The sequence below is a fragment of the Misgurnus anguillicaudatus genome, chromosome 22 (assembly GCF_027580225.2).
Source record: "Misgurnus anguillicaudatus chromosome 22, ASM2758022v2, whole genome shotgun sequence".
Taxonomy (NCBI): Eukaryota; Metazoa; Chordata; class Actinopteri; order Cypriniformes; family Cobitidae; genus Misgurnus; species Misgurnus anguillicaudatus.
Window position 1 is genome coordinate 29043766 of NC_073358.2, and position 22828 is coordinate 29066593.

General features: G+C 37.7%; 1 protein-coding gene across 3 annotated transcripts in view; it reads right to left on the reverse strand.

Moving 5' to 3' along the window:
• Positions 1-421: 421 nt before the first annotated feature.
• The window catches only part of stard8 (StAR related lipid transfer domain containing 8), a 76319-nt gene continuing 53912 nt past the window's right edge, over positions 422-22828 (reverse strand). For all 3 annotated transcript variants that reach the window (XM_055199674.2, XM_055199673.2, XM_055199675.2), the window contains 11 exons: positions 20566-20629; positions 19039-20360; positions 15813-15986; positions 11620-11779; positions 11345-11543; positions 11026-11236; positions 9594-9705; positions 9280-9501; positions 5892-6109; positions 4568-4744; positions 422-1794 (listed from right to left, as the gene is read on the reverse strand). In XM_055199674.2, coding sequence (XP_055055649.2) covers positions 1677-1794; positions 4568-4744; positions 5892-6109; positions 9280-9501; positions 9594-9705; positions 11026-11236; positions 11345-11543; positions 11620-11779; positions 15813-15986; positions 19039-20360; positions 20566-20629 — 2977 coding nt within the window. In that variant the 3' untranslated portion in view covers positions 422-1676. The remainder of the gene's footprint in view (positions 1795-4567; positions 4745-5891; positions 6110-9279; positions 9502-9593; positions 9706-11025; positions 11237-11344; positions 11544-11619; positions 11780-15812; positions 15987-19038; positions 20361-20565; positions 20630-22828) is intronic.

A 22828-nucleotide genomic window follows, 5' to 3' on the forward strand; every position in this document is an offset into this window, starting at 1 on the left:
GGTGTGAACACACGGTAAGAAATTACTTACATAGCATTTGAAGGGCAAAAAAAACTGTCAAATGCCTTAAATTAAAACACCAGAACAACGTTGTATGGTGTTGTAACCGTGATTTAAGCAGAATAATTGACTCCAGTCAGTTGAAGTCCAAAACCACAACCCGCTTCAAGACCTGGCCGGATTGCCACCTCAGGTGTGCATTACTTTTGAATAATTCTATGGCCCGTCATCAATTATTCTTCACATACTGCAAGAGACCCTGTTAGTTCATTTATATTTTCTTTTTAGGAAAACCTTACACTGTGTTATAATCAAGACAGAAAAACTTGTTTCTGAAAAGCAATTTTATTGTCATTGCACGGAAGGCTAAAGTTGGCACAATACACATGAGAGTATGACTGAAAACCAATATAAGATAAACAATGTAAAAGACCATTTATTTGGTAGTTTCAGATGAATCTGTCTCAAATACTTGTGTTTTACACAGAGGTTTCTTTAACAAAAGATAAGATTTAATATTTAACAAAATAAAGATAAGGGATACATGTACAAGGGTCCTGTACATTAGAAAGAGTCCTGTGCAGTACTGAATCAAGGACGGATCTTTCCCGCTTTACAAAACGAGGCAGGATGCTAAAAACATTTAGGATACTGTACATGCAGTTATACTTTTAAATAAATAAAACACTGATATTACATAATGCCCTTATGAGACCGCACTAATTCAATGAGAGTTGTATTTTAAGACAGACAAACACACACACACATAAAATTTCTTTTTAGTTGCTTTAAGGCACTTTAGGCAGTTAGGACGCAAACCATTTCCAATAACAACAGAAGAACAATTAGAAAGCGATGAATCTAATTATATCTAAAAAGTTTTTCTTTAGGGTAAATCATATTTACAAAGCGAATGAAAGCTCATTCCCATGGATTCCATGCAGATGTTAAGATACAAAAACTTCACAAATGAAGTTCACCGTGACACAAATAAATTAAAAGGTGGTAGTAGAAAAGATAGTCTGAGGTCACAAATACAAAATATCATCAATGATTCAATTTGGCTTGCATACAAAAATCTAATGATTATCACATTATCACATATCTCTCAGATCAGCTGAGAACATGTCAGATTTGGCCAGCAGCACAACCGCATCAACAGAATATGGTGGGAAAATGGTTGGCCTCTGTTAGCGCCACGTGACAAATCCTGTACCAGTCAAAAACAAACAACTCGGTTTACGTTGACCCTGAGAACAAATGGGGTGTCCGACAGATCACACCAGAGTATTTTAGACAAAAAAAAATGAAGGTGTAACAGTTTTTCCACATAAAGACAATAAACAGACACAAACACAAAACTCACATATATAAGATTCGACACACAAATCACGAGTTTGAGCTTTTTCACATTGATCGTCCATGGCTTTTAAATCACAATGGGGTTGTTAACTACATCGTCCAACTGTACTATTCAATATAACATTCTTTTCATTTCATTTAATAAGCAGTTTAAATACTAGCTATTAACATTCTTGTCCACCCTTTGAGTTTCTCACACTTACACTTTCATCATAACTGAATACCTCCATAATTCTCTCGCTTTTATTTCTCTCACATTCATCCGCAATTCAAGAATAAGACCGATTGGTCTCAGATTCCTGGTGAGTCCCCATTCAAAGTTTTGTCTCTGGTCCATGTGCCAACAAAACAGGGAACGAGCTTCGTATTCTGGCAACCTCCATTGCACAAAGGTGACCGAATACTTTGTTATACCAATCAGGTGAGCGTCCCCTGCAAAAGAGAAATAAATAAAAAATTCATGTTAAAGGAATATAAAATTTTCTTAAAAGAAAAATCCCGATAATTTACTCACCACCATGTCATCCAAACTGTTGATGTCTTTCTTTGTTCAGTCCAGAAGAAATTATGTTTTTTGAGGAAAACATTGCAGGATTTTTCTCATTTTAATGGACTTTAATAGACACCAACAATTAACACGTAACTCAACATGTAACAGTTTTTGTCAACGGAGTTTCAAAGGACTATAAACAATCCCAAACGAGGCATAAGGGTCTTATCTAGTGAAACGATTGTCATTTTTGACAAGAAAAATAAAAATATGCTCTTTTAACCTGTTAACCCTCTTTCCATTTTCTGAACCCCCCCACAAAAACTGTCATAGCCAAACTAAAATAGATACAGTTTATGAAGTCTTTGCACTAAAAGCATAAGTTTGGTCTCATTTGAAAGCAGACACTTGGAAGTTTATTAAGAGGTGAACATTAGTTACTGTCATAATGAAAAAAGTTGTTATAGAGAGCTTAAATTATAATTTTTTATAAACTCCACCAAACATGTATGAAATATTGTTATGAAAATCTAAATGAAAATGGCCTTGGAGCAATCTAGAAATGCTCTGCAGATAAAGCCACAGGTCTGACCATGTTCTGTTTTAAATCTGAAGATGATACCTCTAAAACTCTGTATTTTATGAAATGTTTTTTAGACACATGTCATGTAAATTTATTTAGAGAAAACAGCAAAAATGCTAAGCTAATGTTTGTTTATTTATATCTCACAACATCCTTTCAGTTTATTGTCCTATTGCTCCGTGTTTTAAACAGACTCATTAAATAAGCATCCGGATGAGTCATTAACAACTTTTAATCCTGGATATGGCTGTCTAAATGTTTATTTTATTATTATTATTATTAATAATTACTCATACATTTTATTTAGTGTTTTATTTCCTCCTTTTGTCTCAATTCACTTTCTTTTTATTAAAGTCCTTTCTTACAAAAAGAAACTTACCTTAAAGAAGCTTTACAAGTCGAAATTATTCCTAGAAACATATATCTCATATCTCCAGACAGCAGATGTTTACAGAACAGCTAGTACGTTAGCTTAGCATACCATCAAAACACTACAAATAAAAGCATTTATAATAAAACTCACATTATAACATCAAAAGTCGAGTGCTTAAACAATCATGCGTGATCTGATGTGGCTTTGGATCATAAAATAAGACCGAAAATAAACAATTTTATGCTATTTATGCTGTTAGCTTAGCATAGCATTATAATATATAGTACTGTTATGAAAATACCAGACATAGCGTTAAAAATACAGACAAACCATATATAATCTTAATCGTGTTTATTGTCTCCATGGTTTTAAAACATCAAAACATCTTTATTTGCATGTTATTATAAAAACAGCGATCGCTCGTTGTAGGTCACTGTTCAAGTTCACGTCTGACTGACAGCTGCTGCTGCTGAGCTTTGACGTCAATTCTTTCTCAGAAAGTTTCATATTGATACTTTCTGACTTTAGCGCCCTCCGGCTTCACGTATGAATGAAACAAACTGAGTGTGAATGACTGCACACTCAAACTTCCTCATATCGCCATGTTTAAAATAAACATGGGTGAAATATTACCCCCCCCTGCAGAAATTTGAAGTAAACATATAAAATTGAAGTAATATTTCTCCAAATATGCATACTTTGAATTAAAAGCCCAGATGGATGTTGTTTTATCGAGTGCTTTCATGACGATCACGGAGGAGTGTTTTTATCAATGAGTGCGGCTGAGGGTTATATTTCAAATTAAAGGTATGTACCGTTTTTCATTTTCATAACTCCTGACAAAAATGAAGAAATTACTGTCACTAGGATTTTCAGATTAAAATAAAGGTCAAAAACTAAATCTTAAGTCAAAACACTTTTTAATGATGTATAGTTGTTTAATGTAAGTACATTTAAACTAACAGTAATTTAAATTATATAAATAAATAGCTCTTCAGTACATCCACGTCCTCGCGCAGGTTATCAAGTTTTAAACCACAACTTTTTGTCTAGGTCCGGTCCAGCGGGACCTAACGTAAATGCGTAGTGACGTAGGGAGGTCACGTGTTACATATATAAAACGCACATTTGCGGACCATTTTAAACAAAAAACTGCCACAAAGATATTAATTAGTATCAGTTGACATACAACAACGTAGGAACGGTCCTCTTTCAACACACTTGTAAACACTGGGGTGGAGTTTCGCATTCGTCTTCTGTGACCTCTTGACGTCATGACGTATTGCGTGGGGTCACGCTGGCGCATCACGACCAGATCTAGACGAGAAGTTGTGCCTTAAAAGTGCACATTTGTCATTTTTCCCGTCAAAAATGACAATCGTTTTGCTAGATAAGACCCTTATGCCTTGTTTGGGATCGTTTATAGTCCTTTGGAACTCTGTTGGAAAGAACTGTTGCGTGTTGAGTTAAGTATTGGTTGTTGGTGTCTATTAAAGTCCATTAAAATGAGAAAAATCCTGCAATGTTTTCCTCAAAAAACATAATTTCTTCTCGACTGAAAAAAGAAAGACATCAACATTTTGGATGACATGGTGGTGAGTAAATTATCTGGATTTTTCTTTTAAGAAAATGGAATATTCCTTTAAAGTTCAGAGTAATGACAGATGGTTAGTTTACATAAAATACAAACATATGCAATACAGTGTATTTTAGAGAATTCAATTGGATTTTGGCAAGAAATGCAAAAAATAAATCTTACCGTATATCGGCCCTGCAGTAGTGTGTAAGTCGGGACCGCCCCATTCCGCATGGCTCGATAAGGATGCGTGATGTCAGAAGAACGGCCCGTAACCCTGCCTCCACCTGCACATTATCATGGTCAACAGAGGAGGACACGAGAATGCACACCCCCTTCGGAAGATCACTACACCAACGTCTGAAATGCAACACATCCTGAGCTTAGATAACACAACATATACACTCAGGGTTCCCACACCTTGGCTAACTTCAAATTCAAGGACCTTTCAAAGACTTTCCAGGTCCAAAACCCTCAAATTCAAGGACTAAATATGGGGACACATTTCAAGTGAGAGCAAGGTTACATCGAGTTACCTTTTAAGATACATTGTTACAGTTCCCTTTTGAGGGAACTTGTGCTGTGTCAATGTGGTGACACTTTGGGGACGCCTCCAGGGGTAAGTATCAAATTCAACCAATGGTGATACTTAACGTCAAAGACGGTGATGCGGGAGCCAGGAAGTATATCGCTATCTGAAATATTGCCAAAGACGACGTTACAGGGACGCAGGAAGTATGACAAGGGATACGCAGCGTCTCGTTCCCTTCTCAGGAAACAACAGTTACATACGTAACCCGAGACGTTTTCATGTGTCAAACACAACTATGCAAAAAAACCATTTGGTATGAATCAACATTCGCATACAGAAGATTTACGCAATTAAAGCGAACAGTTTAGCAAGTGTGCTTAAAAAGTCTAGAATTTGTATGATATTATCCTACACTACACAGGAAATAATGTGGATTTTTTCCAGAAAATTTCTTGCATAAAATAGATTCAAGCACTTTCAATGACCTGTATCTATGTATGTTTATTTTCAAAAACTTCCCAGGGCCTTGATTTTTTCCTACAGATTCACAAACTTTCAAGGATTTCAAGGCCCGTGGGAACCCTGTACACTTTATGTGGAAATCAAAGGATACACACTCTACATCCATACATCCGTGTTTCAAAAAGCTAAAGTCCACCCAAAAAATGAAAATTCTATCATTTATTTGCCTGAATAAATGTCCTTGTTCTGCTGAAAAAGGAAGATTTGTATAATCACCATTGAAGCAGGAGCACCATTGACTTCCATAGTAGGGAAGAAAAACACTTTCTTATTGCTCAAAATATCTTCCTTAGTTTTCAGCAGAACAAAGACATTTATACAGGGTGGTAACAACTTGAGGCAGATTAAACGGTGACAGAATTTTCATTTTTGGGTGAACTATACCGTTGAGGATGTCACAAAAATTAGCATTCATCCTGGTGCGTAGGGTGTGAGGTTTTAGCATCTGCGTACCTGAGCACTATAAAGTTCCTGCGAGGATGAGGGGCCATGCTGTCTGTGATGTAATGGAAGACCTCTGTGTTGTTTTCCAAAGTCTCTATGACTCGACTATGCAGAAGATCTTCATCCCATAAGTGGCGCTCTCGCAGAACGCGCTGCAGCACCACGGCAGGTGGAGCCTCCATCTCCACCGAAACTCGCCAGAGACGCATCGGATGCCCATCTCCAACCTGCGAATTATTATTGCGTGGTGAAGGTTAGGCCAGAAACCATGATGATGAAAATACAGTAATAACACACAATAGTCTTCACAGCTTGGACAGTTTTGAAAGATCTCAGGGTGCGTCAGAAGCTAAAGAGTTAATAGCCAGAGTGCTCATATTTGTGTGCAGATCTCAAGAGGAGCAGAGTCGAACCCATTAATGCCATTCCGAGATTGAACCCAAGTGATACAAAGCCGAAGGCCAGCTCTGTGTGGGTGTGCTAATGGCAGAGGGTCGATTGTGCAAAGTTAGTTCCCATGAGGCACCTGCTGTTTGCGGGTTAACCTAAAGGGAAATATAGTGGACTACCACATGCATTCAAACTCGGAGTATAAGTGACAAGAGGAAAAAGGGACTGTGGAAATGTAGCTTTAACTTCAAGATTGATGTGGGATTTACTAGCACTTGGGAACAGTTTGAGAAAGTGAAGAATGGAATATAGTATAAAGGAAATGTACTCGGTGGTTTTTATCCATCTATTTTAAGTCTAAGTGCTTTTCGAAAGCCACATTCTGTCATTCACAAATCAAACTGAAATAAAGATGTTGTTTATGTCTTACGCAGGGGTTTTAAAACTGTGGGTCGCATAGTTAGATAAGGTGGGTCATGTAAAGTCAATTTTCTGTTGTGGTGAATGACACAGAAAACTGTTTAGATTAATGACTAGCAATGACAATGATTTTGATATATAATATACGTATATATATACCATAAATTATTTTGATATTTCAATTAAGTACATTCCATTAATAAAATGAAAGCCACTTAATTATTAAAGTGAAATGTAAAATGTGTATTTTTCTCATATTTGCATTTAAAAATATGTTGGTGGGTCCTGGGATAGATTATACCTTTTTAGTGGGTGGCAAAATAAAGTTTGGGAATCACTGGTCTAAAGTGACTAACAAAGTTAAAAGTGCAATATGTAGCTCTTTAAAGGATCTCTTGAGAGAAATGCAATATAATGTACATACCTATATTATCAGTGGTGTATAAAGACCTTACATAATTAACTGTATTGTTTTTATTACCTTAGAATGAGTCGTTGTTATCTACATACACCACGGGTCCTTTTATTAGCTCATTTTTAAGAATTGCAAAACTTCTTAGCATTAAAACAAGTTCAAAGTCGAAAGAAGCAAATTCGGTTTAATCATTTGGTAATAAAATCTCATCTATGTCTTACGCAATTATGCATTTTTATACAATATCAATCCATAGGTATTAGGTACGGAGCCCCTAATGGGACATGGAGCAAAAATTAAATAAAGTTTAAATTCACGTGCGCACGCGATAGTTTCACGTGCGCACACGAAAGTTTCACGTGAGCATGCGAAACTAAACTTTAAAAAAATTCTGCACATGAAAGTTTCACGTGAGCACATGAAACTAAACTTTAGATTTTTTTTGCACCAATGTCACCTTAGGGGCTCGGTAATTAGGCCTGTCACGATTGCCGAATGGCGTACAACCATTTAATTTCACTGATTATATGACAATAAAATAGCATAATATTAATGCAAGTACATCCTTTCAAAAAACACAACTTTAGCCTATTAACATGAAAAATACGAAACATTAATATGAAAATGGAATTTAAGAAAAAAATTATATTCTAAATATTTATAAACATAAATAAATATAATAAAATATGCATTTCAATTTTAAACAGCTAATAGCGATTGTTCAGTGTAAATCCCAGCTTCACAGGGTTTATTTCTTTAGATGCCCCTCCAGTGAAACATGGAGACACCCTCATTCTGAATTCTCAGGCATCAACCCTTATTGTAGCTTTTCATGGCGTTTCGAAATTGCAATTGCAATTCGCAGTCTTGCTGCTATATAGGGCTGCACGACAAATCGCATGTGATCGCCGGCCTGTATTACATTCATTGAGAAATTGCTCTGGTTGTCAGTGAACTATGGCTTTGTGTAGTAAATGCCACTCCATCTGAATGCAGGTAATGGCGATTCGCTACTAATCAAGGAACCCGCTTTACTGATAAGTTGTGCATGAAAATCGCATGTGATTTATTGTGCAGCCCTATCGTTAGATGTCGCTAAAAACTCATACTGTCCCCTTTAAATGTACAGATGTACACCTGTTTTACTTATGTTCTAGCTAATCATATCATTTTTACAGTCTGGATTTACAAGGCAGGACTAGGAAACATTTTAAAGAAACACTGTTTAAAAACTATTAAATGGGGTCTGTAACAGCAGCAACAAAGCCGCAAGGTTTTCTCTTTTGCAAACTTTTCTCTTTTGCAAACTTTTCTTTTCAAAACCCCAACTGTAACTGTAATCTGCTCTAAAATAAAAATAATTCAATTCTCAGGGCTCACACTTATAAAAGCATATTAAAATACCTCCCATATGCATTCGTTTGATATCTTTGATGAATGATCCTGATTATTTAGGCAGATTCTTAATTCCCATAGGAAGAAAACTGAGATTTAAACCACTACTTTCTTTCAGGCAGATTTTGGTTAAAGTAAATAATATAAGGCTCACAAACAACACACCAAGGTTTTTTGGCTAAAGTAATCACATTTTGGACAGAACAGCATTACAGCAAAGAAGATAAAAATGTAAATGAATCTGGAAAAATATGAGACACAGAAGAATGAGAGTTAGTCATATTTCTCCTAAATAAAAGGTTTCTAAAAAACCCGCAGAGGTGCCTTTAATATATTTAAAGAGAAAAACGCACAATGTATTTTACCCTTGAATATTAAATCTTGTGACTGTCATGACAATGTTAACTGCCTCAATAATGCCTATTCCAAACCGTAAATGTAAAACCTTTACAAATTGTGCTTTATGTTTTAAATATAATTTAAGACCTTTTAGGAGTTAATTAAAGGCATTTTGCTATTCATCAAGGGCCTGTAGATGCCCGGCCTAGAGAGAGATTATTTTAGTGTGCGGTTCATTGTGTTTGGCTTGGTGCCAGTGTTTCAGTTTCAATTAATTAATGATTCTTAGAACAATGACGAAAATCAAAGCTATCAGAGGAAACAGACTTTTCTCCTAATCTGTCATAAAACATGAAACAAGAAGACTTCTAAAGAAATCTCTTGGCTTCTGTAACCTACATTACTGCTTGTGATAATATGTGTGTACAGTATCTCTACCTTTTTATAAGCCAGTTCAGTGTTATCGGGTCCGTGAGCGTGATGCCAGCCCTTACTCCGCTCGGATGTCTCTCTGAGAAGACACTGAATGTTGTCTTCCAGATACCCCCTGTAATCCACCGGCTCACCCAGGGCATTGACTCCAAGGCCATGCAGAGGCAGCGGCTGGGCGTCAGCAGCCACATAAGAATTCCTGGACTGCAGCATCATTTCATGAGGGATCTTTAAGAGAAAAAACGACACGCTGAATGACTTTGGCCACTGAAATATATTACATTTAAGAAGATAGAAAAGAAAAGAAGTTTTCTTTTTACCTGAAATAGCTTTTTGCATTCTGTGATCATGTGACTAAGGCACTGTGTGGCTGCCATGTTTTCACTCAGGTCCTTGTGGTCTGGCTTGGCTACCCCCTTTCTGCTCATAAGCCTGTATCCGAAATGAACAAAAATAAACAACAAATTGCTTAAAATGACCAAAGCAGTAAAAGCCATACTGTAAATAAAATGAGATAAAAATGCACTGCTTTCTGGCAAGTTTTTTTTATATTTAAATCCAAATGGCGCTTTCTTGAGCCAGGCAGTGTATAATAATAAAGCTGAAATGTATTTAAAAGATAATAGACCAAAAAAATCATTAAAATTTCCAAGCAAATTAAGCAGGCAAACACAGAAATTCTTATTGCCTGAACCTACTGTGTGAGGTCCCGTTCTTTGAAATATAAGATGATTTGGATATTTGGGATGCTCAAAAAAGAACCGTAACAAAAACATAATTAAAACTGGTCTACTCTAACCCCCAAAATATAATGGCTACTCTAAGATTATTATAACTCACATTTTAAAGGGACAGTTCACCCAAAAATGAAAAATAATTTACAGTGGTGGCTAGTGGTGTGACAGATCACAGTTGATCCGACCCACGGTTCGGCTCGCATGCAATTCGCGGATTAATACGCAAATTAAAATAGGGAAAGTTTATCATTTGCATGTGTTTCAATGGCTTGTTTCAAAGTGATTTTAAACTATTTAACCACAAAAAGGAGCTAAAGTGAATGCACAGACACACATGCAGTTGAATGTGTCCGGTCCAGCGCCAGTCAGACTTGATCCTCCCTATGCCCTTCAAAGATTAGAACTCTTGAAGTGTAAACTTTAGAGAGAGTTGCGTTACTGTGTATCATACTATAGTCCATTAAAATACATTTGGTGAACAGAGCAATGAAAAAACAACATAAAGTTTGCATGCGTGTGTTTAAGTGCACTCAAAAGTGGACACACGGAGAGACGCATTTCAAAAAGCAAGCGAACATAAAATCTTTCTGTTCTTGACAGGGCGCATACAACAAAATGATCTCCACGGTATTCTTTTTCTAATAAAAACATTTGTTTATGTTTAAGTTCTTTATTTTGTTGAACACAATAGAAGATATTTTGATAAATGATGGTAAGCAAACCATTCAAGTACCATTAACTTCCAGCATTTTTACTCGTACTATGGAAGTTAATGGGTACTGCTAACTGTATCAAAATTTCTTCTATTGTGTTCAACAAAATAAAGAAACTCATACAGGTTTAGAGCAACATAAGCATAAAAAATGAATTTTGACTTTTGGGTAAACTATCCAAAGCTGCTGGTGGAATAAGAACTGCTTGTTAAAACTCGAAAGACGACTTACTAAAGAGTTCACACTTTTTAATGTGGCACCTGAAAACCACACCTTAACGCAATATGTACACAAACACACACCTTGGTGAAGCTCCATCTTTCTTGGAGGAGTTCAGGTGCAGTATGGAAGGAGCGAGACAGACGGCCAGACTGTCTGCAGTCATCTGGTTTTCCTGTGCGGATGCAATGTCACTGAGGAAATAGAGCAACGTCTGTAGGACCTCTCTGTTCTCATCAGGCAACAAGATTACAGCTGCCTGGACGGCCTGTAAACGCTGTTCAGCTGGAACGACTACACAAACACAAACACAGGGGACAGAGCTGTAGAGGAGACTGAAGCTCTGGCACATTTCAAAGTTTTCCAAGACTGCACGTGTATGTGTGTGTGTTTGTAACTTACATTGGTATATATGCAAAAAGGTGTCTGTAAGTTTGGAGGTGAGCACAGGTTCGGGCAGATCCCTAAAGTACTGTTTAATCAGGTCAGCCACATCATAAGCTGATTGGCCCTGGTAGGTCACATGATCGGGGGAATTCTCGTTGAGCTGCCTGAGGGCCTGGATGCGGGATTTAACGCCGGATTTCCGGAATATCCCCACCTGAAGAAGAGAAGCAGAGGTAAGACAGAAGAAAAGAAGTGTGTGTTTGTGTGTCTGTGTGTGTTTACGTACGGACCTTCTCTAGACACTGGCTGCGCAGGTATCTCATAGCCTGCTGTATGCTCTGTGGGAGGGGCTGACCGGTTCGCTGGACATTTACAATGGGTGGAACTCCAAATACATGTTTGTCTTTGTAAGCTGGAACTTTGGAACGCTTCATAAACTTCGGGACCACCCTAAATAATCGGAGAGAAAAATACAGAATGCAGATGTCCAGTTAAACAACTGACCAAGAAAGGTACACCTGACATTTACGTAAGGAATAACTGATGACGGGCCGTTTAATTATTCAAACATAATGCACTCTCAAGGAGGTAATGCGGCCTGATGCGAATAATTCAAGTAAATTATTCAGCTTATATCACTGTAACCACAGACATTGCCAAGACATTGCTCTGGTGGGTACTTTAAAGGATTACTCCACTTTCATCAAAATAAAATCCCGATAATGTACTCACCCCCATGTCATCCAAGTTGCGCATGTCTCTTTGTCTATTCGAGAAGAAATTAAGTTTTTTTTTTTTTTTTTTTGAGGAAAACATTCCAGGATTTTTCTCATTTTAAAAGACCTTATTGGACCTCAACAGTTTACAGTTTCAGTGCAGTTTAAAATTGCAGTTTCAATGCAGCTTTAAAGAATTCTACACAATCACAACCGAGTCATAAGGGTCTTATCTAGCGAAACGATCCTCATTTTTGACAAGAAAAATAAAAAAGCACTTTTAAACCACAACTTCTCGTCTTGCACTAGCCGTGTGACGTGCCAGCTCGACCTTTACGTAACTGTGTAATTTACTTTTTCCGTACCACCTCGGTTGGGGTTCCAAGCGATTTGAGCTGATACCAAACGTGACGCAAAATCACTGTAGATCACTGATTGGTCTGAGAGAATTGTCACTACCAGCGTCATCGCTATAATGTAAAGATTAGCTTTGTAGCGGCACATTCGCAACGCATGTGCACATTATGTGTGTATTTGCAACTTAAATGAGGCTCAGCAGAGCGCGTAGACTGACGATACCACCAGTGTTTGTACAGAAACTGTCATGTGATACAGACGTAGTGATAAACACGATGTGCAATCATCTTTGTGGTGGTCAATTTTGATTTTGTGGCGGACTGAGAAATAAATGAATGTATGGGGATGTTTAGCATTCCAACAACGATCTTACTTGTATGATACTCTAGCGCCTTGCTTTTCCAAATGTGTGTTGCAACTACGGTAGCTGTTATGTACTCACTGATCCCCTTGTCCGCTTCAGCTAGTTTACGTGTTCTAAATGAAAACGTGTTGGTAGGCAAGTGCTTTTTGTCCCTCTCTGCTATTATAGTTTATCAGTATGGCGGAACGACATGGAAGCCTCCTTGGACTTAACCGTTTAATGTAAGTAAAGAGAAGAAATTCGAAGCTTGGTCTTTTAATTATCCCTAGAATATCAAAAGTGTCTAAAAGTGGTAGATCTTTCTCCTACTTAGCCCCTAAGCTCTGGAATGAGTTACCAAATAATGTTCAAGTATCAGACACAGTCGATCAATTTAAATCTAAACTTAAGACATTCTTCTTTAACAAAGTATTCACATAAAATGTCCAGTAAATGTACTTATCCCTCAATAGTTACACTCACATAACTCATCTGGGTAATATACTTATGCCGCAATAGATAGCCTGTCTGGAACCGAGCTGACTTAAACCACAATACTGTATGACGCTTGCATTACATGTGAACAACCCCTACGTTAATAGGAATCTGTATCTCTCTCCCTGTCTCGTCCTCCACCCTGAGGACAATGAGACAAACAGACCCAGTTCCTGCTGGAACTGGGTCTGTTTGTCTCATTGTCCTCAGGGTGGAGGACGAGACAGGGAGAGAGATACAGATTCCTATTAATATAGAAAAGCTAATTTATATTTATATATATATATATATATATAATATATATATATAGAAAAGTCCTCCTAGGAGGTTTTTCTCCTAAGGGGTTTTACATCCCCTGGAGAGTCCGCCACCTTTGGCTTAACTTAATACTTTACTTCATACGTTACATTATTACTATGCTCGCTTTCAGTGTTGGGGGTAACGCATTACAAGTAACTTGAGTTACGTAATAATATTACTTTTCTGAAGTAACGAGTAAAGTAACGCATGACTTTATAAATGTACACATTAATATTTGAGTTACTTTTTCAAAAAAGTAACTCAGTTACTTTTTTAGTTTAATTAATTTGATTAAAAAATATGTACTGAATTAAACTAAACGTATGCACTCTCTGTGCCTGTGTGGAATCTTTTTGAGTCAGAAACTGAGATGGCAGGCCAGAGCTAAACATTTTTGTGATGAAATATGCAATTTCTGAATGCAGAACTTTTCAGTCATAAAAACACCTGCAAGGCCTGAAAGAGATCAAGCTTTAGCCAAGAAAAAGTAACGCAAAAGTAACTAAAAGTAACGTAAGCATTACTTCCCATGAAAAGTAACTAAGTAATGTAATTAGTTACTTTTTTTGGGAGTAACTTAATATTGTAATGCATTACTTTTAAAAGTAACTTTCCCCAACACTGCTCGCTTTTCTATGCTTTTCCTAAATTTATTTATGTAAAGCTGTTTTGAAACAATTAACAATTGTGGAAAGTGCTATATAAATTAAATTGAATTTAACTGAAAAGTCAGATCACTGCCAGAGCTCACTTGACACCAACGAGGACATATTTATGAATAAAGATATTGATTAATAAAACACTTAAAACCTTACTTACTGTCCCTTTAAAGTCCATTAAAATGAGAAAAACCTAAAAACTAATTTCTTCTTGACTGAACAAACAAAGACATAAACAACTTGGATGCCTAGGGGGTGAGTAAATTATCGTGATTTATTTTTTATTTAAGTGCTTCTCTTGGAGTAAATTTTTTTTTACATGTGCTCCTCTTGGATTCGAACGAATTCTTGCTACTCTTCTGCCAAATGAGCAACAGGAACACAAAAAAATGATTCAATGTTGCATTTAACAGCACTGTTACTTTTTACATTACGCCGCTTGTCAGTCAAAGGGAAAAAGCGTGTGAGAGAGAGAGAGAGAGAGAGAGAGAGAGAGAGAGAGAGAGAGAGAGAGAGAGAGAGAGAGAGAGAGAGAGAGAGAGAGACGAATAATCTGTGTGAAAACTGACAATGACACTGATGCAGGCTATTGTCTTCTGTGTGTGTGTGTGTGTGTGTGTGTGTGTGTGTGTGTGTGTGTTTGTGTGTGTGTGTGGCAGCCTGAGAACTTATAATGCATCCTCACTGACTGGTTCAGAATCAAATGAATCATCTATTAAATTGGAGGGCCACGTCTCTGACAGACTTATAAGCTCTTCATCTAAAGCCCTTTTCAGCAGCTGGAGATTGAAATGGACAAATGCAAAAATTATAAACCAATTTACAGTCTGTACTGTGATGCCAAATATATTGCCTATAGAATACAAGAGAAGTGTGTGTACGTGTCTGCATGCGTGTACATAAATATAACTGTAATTTTAGCCCTGTTGTCAGAGATATGAAATGTAATTTTCACAAGCAATAAATAGTCAGTGGGGCACAGATACAAAGAGTCAGAAAGATGTTGCCATTAGCTGCATCTGTTATTATGATTTTTCCAAACTGACTGGGCCATTAAAAAACAATTTTGGCCAAAATGAGATTTCCCACATTTGACCTTACAGAGCATTACACCATGACTACGCAATAAGACTGTATTAGTCTAGCATACACAGCCGCACAAATTTTAGTGCATTACACTGCCAAAGTATGCAGACATACCCTTATAATTAATGCACTGGGATATTTCAGTTACAATCATCACTAACAGGTGATCAATCACCAGTTCTTAGGAAACTTGTAGAAATGGATGTCCTGGTGCATAGAGCAAGATCCAACAAGATATGGCTTAGTGAGTTTAATTCCGGCGTGAAATACTGGCCTGCATAAAAAAGCCCAGACTTGAACCCCATTAACACCTTCAAGATGAAATGAAACTGTGAGTCAGGCCCCATCACCCAACATCAGCACATCACAGATGCTCATGTGAATGAATGGAAGCTAATGTAGTGGAAAGTCTTACGAAGAAATTAGGAAATAACTCCTGATTATTAATGATTACTGTCTGCATACATTTTGAGGACGTGAGGGTGTGCACGTATAGACAAAATAGGGAAATGACACCAACGTCTTACCAGTTCCAGCCGTGTTTGCCTGTGTCGGTGTGTTTCTCCAGAATGGCGGTCAGCCGTAAAAGACTGAACTTCTGCAGCAGGTTGAGTTGAGCAGCCGACTGCCGGTTGATTTCTAAAGATGCGGAGGTCACGCTGGGACGATGAGAGTTCTGGAAACTGTGCCAACGCAACTTTCTGACCGTAGATGAAGCGGAAGAAAAATCAAAGGGTGAGCAGATGGGTAAAACCATTAAAATCTAGTTCACACTCTCCTAACAAACAGTGCATTAATCCTGTTGGTGCTTGTTAGAGAAGAATGGCATTTGTGTAATAACAGCATCATAAAAACATTATAACATTCATAATCTGACAGCCAACTTGCAGGTATCTGTAATGTTTTTTGGGGCAGTACGATACAACCCACACATGTAAAGTATGCGTTTCCAAAATCATCTAAGGGACGATGGGTCTAAAGTACTTAACTCTTTCCCCGCCATTGACGAGTTAAGTTGTCAATTAAGAGAAAATGCTTCCTTGACAATGACAAGTATTTCCGTGTAAGTTTTGAGGATCGCTCTGCATCTGATTTCTTTTAAAAGTCCTTCACAAAAATGGAATTATCTCAGCTTTTTGCTCAAAATTAGATGTTTTTGAAGAAACCTACCCATATATGATAAAAAGAGAACTAATGAAGGTAGGATGAAACTTTTTTGTTTAAAAGCAGAGGGTCTGTTCTTTCATTGGATATATTGTATGTTTATATATTTTAAAGGATAAGTTTGGTATTTTACACTTAAAGCCCTGTTTTCAGACCGTCCACGATGAAACAGAACAGTTCTGAATGAAATTTGGACATTTGATGCTGGCCCGAGAATTTTCGGGTGTTTCTTGTATCAACTCCCACCTCTATAATGGGTTTATAGGTGCACAGGAACAATCCTTCCTAAAATGCATGAAACTTTCAATTACAAAGATGTGAAACTCACCGAGCGGCCAGGGGTGTTCACTGACATGCCCACACAAAAATCGCTGCAAAAGATGCATTCCAACAGGTTTTATCGTAGTTTTTGCCAACTCCATTGACTTGTATAAGTTGTGCTGTGAGGTCCGGTATTACTCCGCGCCGGGAACGTTGTTTGTATTCTTGCAATTGGCAAAGGCGGATTATCGGCACCAACTGGGCTGGAGTGTCTATTATTCAAGCTCTCAACGGAAGAATGTACGGGTGTGAGGCGTTTGGAAAAATAGGTCCACAAGTTTACAACGAATGCTAAAACACCTGTTGGAAAGCATCTTTTGCAGCGATTTCTGTGTGAGCACATCAGTGAACATCCCTGACCACTCAGTGAGTTTCACGTCTTTGTAAACGAAAGTTTAATGCATTTTAGGAAGGACTGTTTCAGCGCACCCATTCAGCTATTGTAGAGAATTTCAGTCAAAACCGTTCTACCTCATCACAAACAATCTGAAAACAGGGCTTTAAGCGTAAAATACCGAACTTGTCCTTTAAGAAGAACATTTTCTGAAAGGCATTAAACTTTTGTTAAAATCATGACAAAGGCTGGCGTTGGCTGGCAACTTTTTTAGTAAACGCTGGTGGGGAAAGAGTTAATTTGCAATGAGCTGGATTATGTATTTGCATGACATGAGATTTTAAATATTACAATATAATAGAAACTAATACATATCAAACACATAGAAAAGTTTTGTGGTCAACACCTTGGAGGCTTTAAAAGTACATTTGTTGTTGCTTATATGTCTATGTGGGTTTTTTTAAATGTTTTTGGACCAGTCATGTGCAAATTCATCATTCAACACCATTGCTGAGTATTTTCTCCATAAAATTCTCATTCCTGCGGTTTAAAATCGCCTTGCTTTCCAACGTCACAAACATTCAACACATCAACACAGTTAAACACGTGGATCAATAGTTAGAGTTCGAGATATAGGGGTGGTTTTCCGGACAGGAATTATCTTTAATAATTAAGCCAGGACTAAGCCTTAGTTTAATTAGGAAATATAACTAGTTTTAACCAACATGGCTTAATAAAACATAACTTGTACGCATTTTGTGGCAAAAACAAAGTATTTTAATATATGGCAGTGAAACTGTCACATAATGTATGGATGCTGCACAGACTCGGTCTCAAACACGAAGGGTGAGTGTTGCAACTTGTTAACATCAGCGCTTAAAAATTAGTGCTGCAAACACGCAGTTCAAGTATGCATTTTGTGAAACCGAACTTAGCAGGTATGTGTCTGAAACTGCTGAATGTAGGATCTATTTACATATATATCTATGGTCCGAGGTGGTGCCAAAGAGTGGAGACAAGAACTAATTTGTATATTCATATCTATGGTCAAAGCTGTGCTATTGAGTAAAGACTAATTCGCATATTGATAGATTTGCGTATACTAAATGGGGCAAGGGTGTAGGGTTGCATTTAATCTGTTTTTTAGGTCACGTTCTTCCTGATCCCATTTTTTAAACTTTAATTAGTGTGTAATGTTGCTGTTAGAGCATAAATAATACCTGTAAAATAATAAAGCTCAAAGTTCACTGCCAGGCGATATATTTTCTTTAACAGAATTCCCCTTTCAAAGCCTACAGCGAACGCTGGTTTGGACTACAGCCCTCTATTTCCGATTGAATGATGTCAATATAAGAGTATTTGACTAAACTCCGCCCACAGGAATACGTCAGTCGCCAGCTACGGCTCAAACGGCTATCCTAAACTAAGCTGCTGTTGAATCACAACACACTAAAAAACACTCTTTACGTATTTCTGAAGGAGGCACTTTATAGAACCAGGAAGACATCAGCCCGTGTTTAGGGCAGTGAAAACTGCGGTATACAGATAAGTAAATTGTGTGAAAAATACCGCGTTTTTTTAAACATGAACACATGTTATATTGTGCACTGTAAACACAATCAAAGCTTCAAAAACACAGAAAGAACGTGACCTTTAAAGAATGAAGAAATTACCTGTGACTGTACTGCAACAAAATATGGTTTAACTGATGAAATTCTTGACTACATGGAGGCTTTAGTGTCACCAGACTCTGTTAAGTTAACCAAGAGACAAACTGACTGTCCTGTACCTCTCCCTCCATCATGTACTTTTACAGCGGCAGAAACATTTTGTCTGGATAAGTGCTGACTGTCCTCACAAGAGTCAACAGGTGAGAATTTTCTCATTCTTGCAAGACCTCACACACCTAGTCTCTTGCTCCCACTTTTACTCACCTGCTGGGCCTAGTAAGCGATGCTCCCACTCCAGAGTCCCGCCTCTCTCTCATTTCTCCTTCTCCCTCATTCATAGAGTTTCCCGCACTATCGTAATCACTTGCTGTCGTCCCAACATCTGACATTGAACGCTCATCAAAGTTAAGCGAGTTGATCAAACTGTTGGGTAGTGTTGTGTCTGCTGTGGACTCTGACTCGTTGGATTGGTCTGGTGGCTGAATACCGAGCGAGCGAGACCATTCATCAATGTTGTGCTGCAGCCCATGCACATGCTTTAAAATGTCGTCTAGATGCTCGAAGGTTTTGTCTTTTCCAGGGTCAAACGTGTTACACTGTCTGCCCGTTGCCTCCGGAACGTTGTCGTATATGCTTCCGATGGAGCTCACGGAATTCCTTCTTTTCGCAAAACCAGAGGATAGAAAGTCCTGTGACCCACTGCGACTAACGCTCCCGTCCAATGAAAGATCTCCATCTTCTGCCCAGTCAATATGATCAGGACTTTGGGAGTTGGAGACTGGATAGATACTCTCTATTGACAGAGACTTTGGAAACGTTCCAGGCTTGTGGTCAAAGGGGAGGTGGACCACACGATCCTCTTTCCTCTGCTGACACTTTTGATTGGTTAACTTGGGCATCTCCCAAGTTAACTGGTAGTCCTCTAGGTAAAGGCATCCTCTGCGAGGCTTGTGAAGAGGCAGAGAAACTTGCTGACTAATATTACTGCGGCATATCGTATGTGACTTCCATGCAACGTCTTTGCTGGTTCTGCACATGCTTGTGGTTTTTCCAGGCAAACTTGTATCTGATGTGCAGCGCAGATCCGCGGGGGGCTGATGCCGAGCTACCGTTGAACCGCTTTTAGGTGCCGTCGTTTTCTCACGATCCCTTTTCTTTACGGACTCTCTCCTCCTTAAGAACGTTCTAGATGGGCGCTTAGGCTTCTTTGTTATGGACAGCAACGAAGATGAGGATCCAGCTTCATCATTTTCATCTTGGCTGGTTGAGACACAAACCGGCGATGAGTCTTCTCTTACTCCGACCTCACTGAAGGTTGCGACATCTGGAGAAGTTGTTTCCCGGGTACTGTCCAAACTCAAGCTGCTAGCGCTAAGGTCAGAGGTCAGCGAGGTGACGTCTAGGAGACTATTGTCACTCAGCACACTATCACTACTTCCTGAAGGTCGTAAGGTTGCGGTCCTGCTGCCAGGAATGACAGGGTTGGGTGAAAGGGTGCGGAGACGAGACCATGTTTTACTCTCACGCTGAAATGCCCAACGGGAACTCAGAGCACACGCATCATCCTCTTCAGAATCCTCACTTTGCTGAGAGAAATACACAAACACAGATAACATCAAACATGAATTATTAGAGAAAAAGAAGAATAAAGAGGACCTGTAGTTGGCTTTAGTTCATGCAAGCTGCTAACCAATGTAAGCGAGTACTAAAGATGACAGGCATGAGAACAGCAGCTGGCAGTACACCAGATCATCACATTTGATATTAGAGGCAGACAGCATGTTTGTTTACCTGTTTACACTGGAAATGAACCGCCAAGCTCATCGCTGCACATTTGTTCAGGGTCATTAGCCTCCTAAACACACACAGGGAATAATATATTAAATGTTTTTTAGGATTTAATTCATTTTAATGGCGTATGTGGCATAGCAGATAAAATATGGGCTGGTAACTGAAAGAATCATCAGCGGCATCATTCTCACCTAACATTAACTTGCAAATGGACTGCACAAAATGCATAAATGGACCAAACATGTACATTTAGACATTTGGCAGATGCTTTCATTTAAAGCAAACAATGCATACATTTAATCAGTATACATCATTGCAAAAAATGACTTTCTTACTTAGGGGGCGTGCACACCAAAGCCTTCACGCCCCCGGCCGGCGCATGTTTTCAACTGATTCCAATGGAAACTCAGCATTTTTCAAATGAGCAGACGCTCAGCGTTTTTTCCGCGCTCTGCGCTGAGCGTTGAAAGTTGAAAAAAATTCAACTTTAGGTGAAAAGCTCCGCTCGTCAATGTCAGTTCTCACATGCCTGTCCAATCACAGTGGAGGGGGCGAGACAAGTATCACAACAACCAACCGGCTCACAGCTCAAGTATCACAGCTAAAAAGCACTCGGCTAAAAAAAACAGCTGGCAATCGGTGTCCTCCAGGCGTTTTCAGCCGTGTTTAAAAGTTTTGATGTGCACAACCCCTTAGTATTTTTGTGTTGTTTTCAGTAAAAATATCTAAAAATTCTTAAATTAAGATGTATTTTCTTGATGAGCAAAATGACCTAGGAAAATAAGTCTAGTTTTTAGACAAAAAATATAAAATTTAAGCGAAAAAAGGTTGTGCTTAAAACAAGCAAAAAAAAATCTGCCAATGGAATAAGACATTTTAAAACATTTTCTTGATACAAGTTAATTTTTTTCATAAACACTTAATTCAAGAAAATGTTTCTTGTTCCATTGGCAGACTCTTTTGCTCGTTTTTAATACATTTGCTTAAATTTTATATTTCTCGTCCAAAACCTAGACTTATTTTCCTAGCTCATTTTGCTCATTAAGAAAATACATCTGAATTTAAGTTTTTTTTTTACTGAAAACAAGAATATTTATACAATAATACTAACACTGCAAAAATTATTTTCTGGAAAAAAAAATATATTCTTTGTATTTTTGTCTTGTTTTCAGGAAAAATATCTAAACATTCTTAAATTAAGATGCTTTTTCTTGATAAGCAAAACGACCCAAGAAAATAAGTCTAGTTTTTAGACCAAAAATATAAAATTTATGTGATTTTGTGCATCAAACAAGCAAAAAAAAAATCTGTCAATGGGGTAAGCAAAAAAATCTTGAACATTTTTCTTAAACACTAAATTCAAGAAAAATTTGCTTACCCCATTGGGTTACCCCATTTGCTTGTTTTATTCACAAAATCACTTAAATTTGATATTTTGGTCTAAAAACTACTTTCTTTGGTCGTTTTGCTCATCAAGAAAAAGAATCTTAATTTAATTTTTTAAAATATTTTTATTGAAAACAAAACAAAAATACTAAAAAAATTTTTCTTGAAAATCATTTTTTGCAGTGAAGTAAGAAAGTCGTTTTTTTGCAGTGATTATGTGTTCCCTAGGATCAAATTCACAAACTCTTGCCCTGCTAACACAATGCTCTAAAATTTAAGCTACAGGAACACTTACATGGGCAAAACCCTACAATATCAACATTTACGTTAAAATGCATACATGTACATGTGACACAAGGACTAGACCCTAGTTATATTGAGACATTTGAGTAGTTTTTACAAACAAACCTTACAAAAAACAATACTGGTGTGCATCTTGATACAAAACAATGGCACTGATATATGTTAAGATATGTCAGTACATGTGTTTTTAAATTAAGGCAGCTGAAATATGCATTTTAGTCTGGGACTAAAATAAGCCCCATAGGAGCGGTTTCCCGGACCAGGATTAGCTTAATCCAGGACTAGGCCTTAGTTTAATTAGGAACTATAACTAGTTTTAACAAACATGCCTTACTAAAAACATTACCTGTGTGCATTTTGCGGTAAAACAAAGGGCACTGTTGTATTTTAAGATATGTCAGTGCAAGTTGTTTTCAGTTTGGAGAGCTCTTAAAAGTGGTTAAGTCTACGACTAGTCTAATCCCTATACGGGAAACCGCCCCATAGAGTTTAGTTAAAATTAAAATTCAAGTACATTTGCAACAGCATGCTGACATTTTGTGATTTTGTCAGAGACCCTTTTCTAGATGAAACC